Source organism: Tachysurus vachellii, chromosome 1 (assembly GCF_030014155.1).
Source record: "Tachysurus vachellii isolate PV-2020 chromosome 1, HZAU_Pvac_v1, whole genome shotgun sequence".
Classification (NCBI taxonomy): Eukaryota; Metazoa; Chordata; class Actinopteri; order Siluriformes; family Bagridae; genus Tachysurus; species Tachysurus vachellii.
This window is the reverse complement of record NC_083460.1, coordinates 23,510,040-23,522,523: the sequence shown is the minus strand read 5'-3', so window position 1 is coordinate 23,522,523 and position 12,484 is coordinate 23,510,040. Positions and strand designations below refer to the sequence as shown.

General features: G+C 37.3%; 1 protein-coding gene across 1 annotated transcript; it reads left to right on the top strand.

Annotated features, from left to right (window-relative positions):
* The first annotated feature begins 35 nt into the window (after positions 1 to 35).
* si:ch211-69b7.6 (neuroblast differentiation-associated protein AHNAK) lies at positions 36 to 10,725 on the top strand. Its single transcript, XM_060878266.1, has 5 exons — positions 36 to 275; positions 1,820 to 1,850; positions 2,044 to 2,143; positions 3,199 to 3,347; positions 3,522 to 10,725. Exons 2-5 carry the CDS (start codon positions 1,848 to 1,850, stop codon positions 10,263 to 10,265), a joined length of 6,996 nt encoding a protein of 2,331 aa, XP_060734249.1. The 5' UTR covers positions 36 to 275; positions 1,820 to 1,847; the 3' UTR covers positions 10,266 to 10,725.
* The last annotated feature ends 1,759 nt before the right edge of the window (positions 10,726 to 12,484 follow it).

The following is a 12,484-nucleotide window of genomic DNA, read 5'->3' as shown; positions in this document are numbered from 1 at the left end:
TGGACACTTTTTTTTGGAAATGTATTCTTATAAGTTTTTTTTTCCTGGATGGAAAAATGTTATGCGGTTTTGGCAGGGTGTCCAAAGCTGTGTGATTGAGGTTAAACCTGTTTGTTGGCTGCTGAGATGTTTGCTGCATTAAAGATGCCTCTCTCTCATACAGCCAACAGATAGAGGAGGTAAACATAGTCGGCCCGCTCTGTCTGAAGTGGAATCTCAACATGAAACGTTGACACATCCAGCTCTGAAACAAAATTGTCTTAAAACAAGGACAGGTAAGACTACTTTATTTGTCTGCTGAGAGTTTGCATACAGAATTCTGTACTCTTCTCTAAATAAACAAATTATGTTACAGTAATTATGTTCAGGAAACCAGAATGGTTAATTTACTATTATAACAAAGTTTAGTTCTGCATCTGATTTTGAATTGAAATGTAAACTCTGGATCAGATTTTGTCTCAATTGTCCTTTGACATAAGAGAAGCACTCAAACATTAATATGGAAAATGATAAGCAGGAGTCAGGAATCTAGCACAAGTGATGACTAAAATGTCTGTTATCTGTGTCAAGCTAAAAACAATGCTGTTATTCCTATATATACACACTTTCTTTCCGTATCTTACCATATATTGATAGTGGAGTTAGGAAAAAGATAATATAGATAAGGCAATGTTTATATAAAGTCATGCTCATACGCATGAGTGTCATTACGTACAGTATCCCAGGAGCACCTTTTGCCCCTGCACAGAGGGTGTGTCTCAGTACACATTCTCCTTTCTTCTGGTCAAACCCGTTTTTCTGAACCACAACACAAATACTTTAAGGTTTCGGGTCAGTGTTTTGCTCTCACTAATATTCCTGAAAGAATGCAGAGCTATTAAAAGATTAACGTTGAATCCATTGTTACGTTAGTGAAATTTTTTATTTAAAAATAAGTTGACCTGATATAAGTTAGCCATGCGTTCTTTTCCCCTTGTTTGTTTTTCTATTGTCCACAAAGAGCTGTTTTAGCTAACAAAAAAACGTATTCGACCTGGCTTCATGAATGACATGGAATTAATATGAGCAGCACAATAAAACAATTTTACAAATTTTATAAATAATTCAGTCTTTAGTGCACTGTCTAATTAGAAATATAAATGTATTGCAGTACGCAGCTAAATATCTGTGTTTCTTTTGGACAGTAATCAAATAAAATTTTATTTGTCACATACACATACATACAGGGTACGACATGCAGTGATTTACTAGAAAACAAAACTGTGATATATAGAGGACTAACAATATTTAGTATCTGGAAATTTCTTATGTTAATCATTTTAAATCGAAAAATACAATTTGTGCAAATTAAGTATATGCATTTAAATAATAAGTAATAATGGCAATACAAAAATATTTAATTACATTAAAAATAATAACAGACCAGATGACTTACAATTAAATTTAACAGTATGTATTTTTCTCTGATTGAGAAACATTTATTGGCACTGCATATTAAATAAATGGTTTTAAGAATTCAAATGTTGGAATGAAATATTACACAACTTCTTAATTAAGGAAACCTGTTGCTGAACACAGGAGGTGATTTCCATTTAACTTGATTTTTTTGTATCACATCTTTCTTTCTTACTTTCCTTCCTTCTTTTTTTATTTCCTTCTGTGCCGTTTGTTTTGGATTCTCACATCCAACTGGAAGCTGCATTTTATAGTGTTTATGTTAAAAATCTTAAATATTTCAAATGTAATAGTTTGGAAAACTATTATATTCATAAAGATGTATAATATATTTTTTTTCTACTTCATTTTTTCTCTTTTACAGGCTTAGGCCTTAACTCTCTTGTAAAAATATGGTATGTATGTATTTATTTATTTTTTTACACCTGTACCTAATCATATTATAATGTATTTTATCGATTTACCTCGTGATGTTAGAATAGAAAATTCCAAAAACATTTCAAATGTAAACTATTTTTTCATTTTAAAAATATAAGCAAAGCAAAACTTTGTAATAAAATCTTGAAAATGTGTTTTGATCCTCTTCAGATTAGTCATCGAAGAAGTCTGTCTGATAGCCTTGTGCTTGACGATAACGACAAAGGATTGGTGAATGTCTCTGGAATCAACCTTGAAGAATATCAAGAAGGTAAATTAAGATACTGTATTTAAAAAAAAACAATGTCAATTTATCAGATAGCAATTTAATTTTTTTTTTTATATTATCATTAATATTATCAAATATTATTTTAAAATATTGGGCTCAACACTACACCTCAGCTGTACATCTATACAGCATATATAATATGTCAGTCTCATACCCAAGGACCATTTAGAAACTGACTATATATTTTTTTTATCTTTGGCTATGGTTGTCTGTTTGGTGGTGTTAGTGTGTCAGGTGCAAAACCACTGTTTGGGATGGTAAATGTTCTTGCCCAGTTGTGTAAATCAACATCTGGAATCCACATTCTCAAAAATCAAGTCTCCAGATGCTTAAAAATCCTAGCAAAACCTCGTTGCCTCATACACTACCAAAATAGTATTATGTTTGAGCTGAAAATTATCCATCACCCAAATGATATCTTGTCAGCAGTGGTCCATTAGGGGCTCCTAGTACCTAGACATACATATTTGAGGGGAGCTGACAAACTCTCTATAGAAACGGATGGAATCTACTCAGTAATTTCACACTTACTGTATGTGGTGCACTTATGGTACTGTATGGTAAGTGTAAAAAGTGCAGGTACAGAATGTATATATGGGGGCACGGTGGCTTACTGTAGTGGTTAGCACATTCGCCTCACACCTCCAGGGTCGGGGGTTCGATTCCTGCCTCCGCCTTGTGTGTGTGGAGTTTGCATGTTCTCCCCATGCCTCGGGGGTTTCCTCCGGATACTCCGGTTTCCTCCCCCGGTCCAAATACATGCATGGTAGGTTCATTGGCATCTCTGGAAAATTGTCCGTAGTGTGTGATTGCATGAGTGAATGAGAGTGTGTGTGTGCCCTGCGATGGGTTGGCACTCCGTCCTGCCTTGATGCCCAATGACGCCTGAAGTTCCCCGTGACCCGAGATAGTTCGGATAAGCGGTAGAAAATGAGTGAGTGAGTGAGTGAGTGAGTGAGTGAGTGAGAATGTATATCTACAATGAAAACCTTGATTTAATTATTCTGTATACAAGTCTTATGTTGTTGTCGTTACAGGAGATGGAACTGTTGGTGCCATGAAGAATGAAGTGATTGACATACTGAAACGAACCGAACCATTCAATAACAATGGAGGTCTGTCAAGGCCAGACATGAAATCCAGTAAAAGCTTGGGAAATTTGGACAGGATCAAAGCTCCAGATGAGGTTTGTTCAAACTGCAATTTACATTGCTGTATTTTAAAACAGGTTCTAACAAAATAACAAGTAACATAGCGCAAGAGCTCAAGTTATATAAAAAAGAGAATTAAAGTGGCAGTTTGTGGTAAATGAATTTGACATACATATCAAGCAAAGTAATATAATTTAATATTTCTACAGCTACATATGGATTCTTACAACAAGCTTTTCAATGCCAAAGTCAAGAGGTTTATTAAAGGAAATCCAAAAGGAAAAAGTCAAGAAAATGTGAGACTGGGGATGACTAATGTCCCAGACACAGATTTGAAAGGTCGAAGAATAGAAGTGAAATCGGAAAACTATAACCATCCAAGTTTTAACAGACCTGATACTGATGTTGAAGGAGACGTCACAAGGCCGGAATTTAGTTTGTCATCCCACAACAATGGACTACCAAATTCCCAAACCGGACTTACAATTCCGAATGTGGGCTTATCATCAGGCAACATGAACACACCCAGGTTTAAAATGCCTGATTTTGGACTGTCAGCACATAAAATAACAACACCTGACACTTATCTCTCACAACCTAAGATTAAGAGAGAATTCAACTCACCAGACATCACAACCACAGATATCAATGCACACACACTAGACAGAATCAAACTGCCAAGTTTACAAAAGCCACATTTGAACTTAGAAGTTCCAAGTGATGATACTGATACATCTGGTCTCAGCAATGACTTTAAAACTGCTGATGTTACTATTGACACGCCCTCAGAAAAAATAAAAATACCAAAATTTGGATTTTCAAGTCATTTGTCTAAAGGAGGTGTTGATGACCGAGACATTCAGGTGACTCTCCCTGAAGCTGATTTAAGGGCACCAAAACTGAATATGAACTCCCCTGATATTGACATTGATAATCCTACAGGAAAAATGAAAACGCCCAAATTGAAAATGCCAAAGCTTAATTTTCCAAATTTTAAAGAATCTGACATTGATTTGAAAGGAGATTTGAAAAGGCCTGATTTGAGTTGGACCTCTCATAATTTTGATGCAGATATTGATGTTCCTGACACTGACATTGATGGACCCAAAGCAGACCTTAAGGGTGTGACTCTACCAAATATAGACCTACCATCTGGTAAATCAAAAATGCCTAAATTCAAGATGCCTGATTTTGGACACTCAATATCTAATTCACCTGATATGGATCTCTCGCTGCCTAAATTGAAAGGTCAGATAAATTCACCAAATCTCACAGCACCAGAGTTAGATGTTGATGTCCCAGCAGGTAAAATAAGAGGGCCAACAATTAAAGAACCACAGGCTGATATCAGAGCACCTGAATTCAACATCAATGCTCCCTCAGGGAAAATGAAATTGTCAAAATCCCCAGAGCTTGATATAGATGTTCCCAGAGGGAAAATTAAAGGACCAGCTCTTAAAGAACCAAATTTTAATGGGTGGGAATTTAACAATGATGTCCCCTCAGGGAAACTTAAAATGCCAAATTTCAAAATTCCCAATATTGAGGGAAATATAGGTTCACCAGACACAAATTTGGCTTTTCCTGAAGCAGATGTAAAGGGTCCAGAAATAGATGTGAACTCTCCTAGTCTTGACATTGATAGTCCTGCAGGAAAATTCAAATTTCCCAAAATGAAATCACCTAAATTTAGCATGCCAGGTTTTAAAGGACCCAATGTTGATGTTAAAGGAGACTTGAAAGGGCCAGATTTGAGCATGTCATCCCCTAAATTTGATGCAGATATAAGTGGTCCTGACCTTGACATTGATCGACCCAAAGCTAATGTTAAAGGCATGACACTTCCAGATGTGCACCTACCATCAGGTAAAACAAAAACACCTAAGTTTAGGTTGTCTGATTTTGGACTCTCAGGACCTAAAGCCAAGGCCCCGGAGATGGATCTCTCACTGCCTAAAATGAAAGGACCAAATCTCACAGCCCCAGACTTAGATGTTGATGTCCCAGCAGGTAAAATTAAGGGACCAACACTTAAAGAACCAAATGTTGATATCAGAGCACCTGAATTTAACATTGATGCTCCCACAGGAAAACTGAAAATGCCAACTTTCAAAGGTCCAAATTTTAAAGGTGAAATGGGTTCACCAGACATGAATTTGGCTTTACCTGAAGCAGACATGAAAGGACCAAAACTAGATTTGAAATCTCCAAATGCTGACATTGATGGACCTTCAGGAAAACTCAAAATGCCAAAAATGAAGACACCCAAATTTAGCTTTCCTGGTTTTAAAGGACCCAATGTTGATGCCAAGGGAGACTTGAAAGCGCCAAATTTAAGCATGTCGTCTCCTAAATTTGATGCAGATATAAGTGGTCCTGACCTTGACATTGATGGGCCAAAAGCTAATGTTAATGGCATGACACTTCCAGATATGCACCTACCATCAGGTAAAACAAAAACACCCAAGTTTAATTTGTCTGATTTTGGACTCTCAGGACCTAAAGTCAAGGCACCTGAGATGAATCTGTCAGTGCCAAAAATGAAAGGACCAAATCTCACAGCCCCAGGATTAGATGTTGATGTTCCAACAGGTAAAATTAAGGGACCAACATTTAAAGAACCAAATGTTGACATTAGGGCACCTGAATTTAACATTGATGCTCCCTCAGGAAAACTGAAAATGCCAACTATCAACGGGCCAAATTTTAAAGGTGAAATGGGTTCACCAGACATGAATTTGGCTTTACCTGAAGCAGACATGAAAGGACCAAAACTAGATTTGAAATCTCCAAATCTTGACATTGATGGACCCTCAGGAAATATCAAAATGCCAAAAGTGAAGAAACCCAAATTTAGCATTCCTGGTTTTAAAGGACCCAATGTTGATGTCAAAGGAGACTTAAAAGGACCAGATTTGAGCATGTCGTCTCCTACATTTGATGCAGATATTACAAGTCCTGACCTTGACATTCATGGACCCAAAGCTAATGTTAATGGCATGAAACTTCCAGATGTGCACCTACCATCAGGTAAAACAAAAACACCTAAGTTTAGTTTGTTTGATTTTGGACGATCAGGACCTAAAGTCAATGCACCTGAGATGAATCTTTCAGTGCCAAAAATGAAAGGACCAAATCTCACAGCCCCAGAATTAGATGTTGATGTTCCAACAGGTAAAATTAAGGGACCAACATTTAAAGAACCAAATGTTGATATCAGGACACCTGAATTTAACATTGATGCTCCCTCAGGAAAACTGAAAATGCCAACTTTCAAAGGTCCAAATTTTAAAGGTGAAATGGGTTCACCAGATATGAATTTGGCTTTACCTGAAGCAGACATGAAAGGACCAAAACTAGATTTGAAATCTCCAAATGCTGACATTGATGGACCTTCAGGAAAAATCAAAATGCCAAAAATGAAGACACCCAAATTTAGCTTTTCTGGTTTTAAAGGACCCAATGTTGATGCCAAGGGAGACTTGAAAGCGCCAAATTTAAGCATGACGTCTCCTAAATTTGATGCAGATATAACTGGTCCTGACCTTGACATTGATGGACCCAAAGCTAATGTGCACCTACCATCAGGTAAAACAAAAACACCAAAGTTTAAGTTGTCTGATTTTGGACTCTCAGGGCCTAAAGCCAAGGCACCTGAGATGAATCTTTCAGTGCCAAAAATGAAAGGACCAAATCTCACAGCCCCAGAATTAGATGTTGATGTTCCAACAGGTAAAATTAAGGGACCAAATGTTGATATCAGGGCACCTGAATTTAACATTGATGCTCCCTCAGAAAAACTGAAAATGCCAGCTATCAAAGGTCCAAATATTAAAGGTGAAATGGGTTCACCAGATATAAATTTTAAGTTCCCAGAATCAGACATGAAAGGACCAAAACTAGATTTGAAATCTCCAAATGCTGACATTGATGGACCTTCAGGAAAAATCAAAATGCCAAAAGTAAAGACACCCAAATTTAGCATTCCTGGTTTTAAAGGACCTGATGTTGATGTCAAAGGAGACTTGAAAGGGCCAGATTTGAGCATGTCGTCTCCTAAATTTGATGCAGATATAACTGGTCCTGACCTTAACATTGATCGACCCAAAGCTAATGTTAAAGGCATGACACTTCCAGATGTGCACCTACCATCAGGTAAAACAAAAACACCTAAGTTTAGGTTGCCTGATTTTGGACTCTCAGGACCTAAAGTCAAGGCACCCGATCTGGATCTCTCACTGCCTAAAACAAAAGGACCAAATCTCACAGCCCCAGGATTAGATGTTGATGTCCCAACAGGTAGAATTAAGGGACCAACACTTAAAGAACCAAATGTTGATATCGGGGCACCTGAATTTAACATTGATGCTCCCTCAGGAAAACTGAAAATGCCAACTTTCCAAGGTCCCAATCTTAAAAGTGAAATGGGTTCACCAGACATGAATTTGGCTTTTCCTGAAGGAGATGTGAAAGGACCAAAATTAGATTTGAAATCTCCAAACGCTGACATTGATGGACCTTCAGGAAAAATGAAAATGCCAAAAGTGAAGACACCCAAATTTAGCATTGCTGGTTTTAAAGGACCCAATGTTGATGTCAAAGGAGACTTGAAAACGCCAGATTTGAGCATGTCGTCTCCTAAATTTGATGCAGATATAAGTGGTCCTGACCTTGACATTGATCGACCCAAAGCTAATGTTAAAGGCATGAAACTTCCAGATGTGCACCTACCATCAGGTAAAACAAAAACACCTAAGTTTAGGTTGTCTGATTTTGGACTCTCAGGACCTAAAGCCAAGGCCCCGGAGATGGATCTCTCACTGCCTAAAATGAAAGGACCAAATCTCACAGCCCCAGACTTAGATGTTGATGTCCCAGCAGGTAAAATTAAGGGACCAACACTTAAAGAACCAAATGTCGATATCAGGGCACCTGAATTTAACATTGATGCTCCCACAGGTAATCTGAAAATGCCAACTTTCAAAGGTCCAAATTTTAAAGGAGAAATGGGTTCACCAGACATGAATTTGGCTTTACCTGAAGCAGACATGAAAGGACCAAAACTAGATTTGAAATCCCCAAATGCTGACATTGATGGACCTTCAGGAAAAATCAAAATGCCAAAAATGAAGACACCCAAATTTAGCTTTCTTGGTTTTAAAGGACCCAATGTTGATGCCAAGGGAGACTTGAAAGTGCCAAATTTAAGCATGTCATCATCTAAATTTGATGCAGATATAACTGGTCCTGACCTTGACATTGATGGACCCAAAGCTAATGTTAATGGCATGACACTTCCAGATATGCACCTACCATCAAGTAAAACAAAAACACCCAAGTTTAATTTGTCTAATTTTGGACTCTCAGGACCTAAAGTCAAGGCACCTGAGATGAATCTGTCAGTGCCAAAAATGAAAGGACCAAATCTCACAGCCCCAGGATTAGATGTTGATGTTCCAACAGGTAAAATTAAGGGACCAACATTTAAAGAACCAAATGTTGACATTAGGGCACCTGAATTTAACACTGATGCTCCCTCAGGAAAACTGAAAATGCCAACTTTCCAAGGTCCCAATTTTAAAGGTGAAATGGGTTCACCAGACATAAATTTGGCTTTACCTGAAGGAGATGTGAAAGGTCCAAAACTAGATTTGAAATCTCCAAATGCTGACATTGATGGACCCTCAGGAAAATTCAAAATCCCAAAAGTGAAATCACCCAAATTTAGCATTGCTAATTCCAAAGGACCTGATTTTGATGTTAAAGGAGACTTGAAAGGGCCAGATCTGAGCATGTCCTCTCCTAAATTTGATGCAGATATTACTGATCCTGACCTTGACATTGGTGGACAAAATGCTTTTAATGGCATGACACTTCCAGATGTGCACCTACCATCAGGTAAAACAAAAACACCCAAGATTAAGCTGTCTGATTTTGGACTCTCTGGACCTAAAATCAAGTCTGATATGGATCTTTCAGTGCCTAAAATGAAAGGACCAAACATAACAGTCCCAGAATTAGATGTTGATGTTCCAACAGGTAAAATTGAGGGGCCAGCACTTAAAGAACCAAATTTTGATTTCAGGGAACCTGAATTTAACATTGATGCTCCCTCTGGAAAACTGAAAATGCCAAATTTCAAAGGCCCCAATATTAGGGGTGATGGCAGTGATGCTAAATTTGATGCAGATATTACTGGTCCTGACCTTGACATTGATGGACCCAAAGCTAATGTTAATGGCACGACACTTTCAAGTGCACACCTACCAGCAGTGAAAACAAAAACACCCAAGATTAATTTGTCTGATTTTGGGTTATCAGGCCCTAAAGTCAAGGCACCTGAGATGGATTTCTCTTTGCCTAAAATGAAAGGAGAAATAAATTCACCAAACCTTACTGTCCCTGAGTTAGATATTGGTGTCCCATCAGGTAAAATTAAAAGGCCAATATTGGTCCTGAAAACTGAAACTGAACCAAAGACTTTAGGCAATATGACCTTCCCTGAAGCTGATATCAGAGCTCCAAAACTAGATGCAAAATCTCCTGACATTGACACTGACAGTCTACAAAGTAATTTTAGGTTACCAAAATTCACAACACAATCGTTTGATATTCAAAACTTTAATGAGCCTGATATAAAAGCTAAGTATAACCTGGGTGGGCCAAATTTGAACTTATCTGCAATGGATTCTGAGGTTGGAATTCCTGACTATGACACTCATAGACAAACAATTAATACTAAAGGTCTCAAAGCAGACAGTACACCTCCAGACATTGCCTTGCCCTCAGCTAAAGTAAACTTTACTGACACGAAATATCCTAGGAATAGAAACACATCATATGGCAGTATGAAAGTGTCAAAAGACTTAGAATCTTTAGTATCAAGCATGGACCTTGAAGTACCAAAACAATCCTTAAAGGGGTCAAAGATTAAACTGCTGTCTCTAGTATGATGGTATCAATGGTAGTCTTGTTTACCACAGAAAGACATGTCTTTCAAAATAATTGATTTTTTTATGTGAAGAATACATCAGGGTTATATTAATATGCACATGTAAATATTATAGGGAAAATGTATCACAATAACACAGAAAATATTCTACAGAATCTTTTGTTGCAGCTTGTGTATATACATTTGTATGTTTGTTTAGTACCACTAGCACTTAAAAGGGAACCTTATACATTCCTGCACTACTACACTGAGAAAGTGTAGAGCTACAGTAGTAGGGTTGAATTACAATTAAATTGCATTTGAATATTTTACACAATTGAATATATTACTTTTAACATGTTTAAATGTTTATCAATGTTGTAAATGTATAAAATTAATATCAAACACAATAATATGTGCCTCATTTATATTATGTGTATTATACATTTGTTTGAACGTGTGATAGTGATTTCTGTAAATCAGTTGTGGCAAAGTAAATAAATTGTTAGTTTCTTAATTATTATTATTAAAATTATTTTCAGTTGTTACATGCTTTTGTGTTGACACTTGGTAATAAAATATATGTTTTCAAAATAATTAGACAATAAGTATGTGCGGAAAACAAATCGTGTACAAAAAAGTGTAAATTCAAGTACTGGGAAATCAAGTCAATTGAGACAGAATTCCTTTTTGTTTTCTAACAGAAACAACATGATTTAATTTATGTAAAAGGTTGTGGTAAGCATCAAACTGTAAGCTTGATAAAACTTACCATGTATATTGCACATTTTTAAATCATGTCAAAACTTTAGATTCAGAAATTTATGTATATGATTTTATTATTCAAATTGTTTTTATTAATTTTCAAAATTCCCTAAATTACCAAGCATGGATACTTAGGAGAAATGGTATTTACCTTTTGTGTCTTTAAGTACTATAGAGGCATCAGTCCTGATATGGATATTAAGATGATATTTATGCATAATTACCAAACAAATTGCATCATCTTAGTATATATTCCTATGGTAAGGTTCAGTTAACACAAAATAACAAAGATCTGATGTATTTTACAATTATTGACAGTATGTGACCTGCCTGAGAGGGGGTGCAGTTGTTAGTGGAGGATTCTGTTATAAATAATCTCTCCTTGCCTCAAACCATTTTGGATCTTTGTGCATCATGGAGCTGTTAGAGAAATTTTGCTTATGACTTCGATCAGAGCTAAACCTACAAAATGTCCTTGAGGATTTAACATTTTGGTTTATAGATGACAGATATGTTTAAAAAATATGTCAATTCAACACCTGTTACAATATCTGAATTCACCCTATAATTCTTGATGTTAATTGCAAATATCGGGGGCACAGTGGCTTAGTGGTTAGCATGTTCGCCTCACACCTCCAGGGTTTGGGGGTTCGATTCCCGCCTCCACCTTGTGTGTGTGGAGTTTGCATGTTCTCCCCGTGCCTCGGGGGTTTCCTCCGGGTACTCCGGTTTCCTCCGCCGGTTCAAAGACATGCATGGTAGGTTGATTGGCATCTCTGGAAAATTGTCCGTAGTGTGTGATTGCGTGAGTGAATGAGAGTGTGTGTGTGTGCCCTGCGATGGGTTGGCACTCCGTCCAGGGTGTATCCTGCCTTGATGCCCAATGACGCCTGAGATAGGCACAGGCTCCCCGAGACCTGAGATAGTTTGGATAAGCTGTAGAAAATGAATGAATGAATGAATGAATTGCAAATTTCCCACTTTTTAGGCTTTTTCAAAGCATCAGTATCGGAATACAAATATTAATTCAATTCAATTCAAATTTATTTGTATAGCGCTTTTTACAATTGACATTGTCTCAAATATATTTAAAGTGACATGACATACGGCTAAGTATGGTGACCCATACTCAGAATTTGTTCTCTGCATTTAACCAATCCAAAGTGCACACACACAGCATTGAACACACACACCGTCAACACACCCAGAGCAGTGTGCAGCCATTTTTTGCTGCAGCGCCTGGGGAGCAGTTGGGGGGGTTCGGTCTAATGGTAGACTCTCTAACCATTAGGCCACGACTTCCCAATGTATGTATTTATCCCCAATGGGCAAGTTTGAGGTGACTCAGGCAGCAGTGGCAAGGAAAATCTCCCTTAGATGGTAAGGAAGAATCCTTGAGAGGAACCAGACTCAATGGGGAACCCATCCTCATATGGGTGACACTGGAGGGTGTGATTATAAATATACAGTCTGACA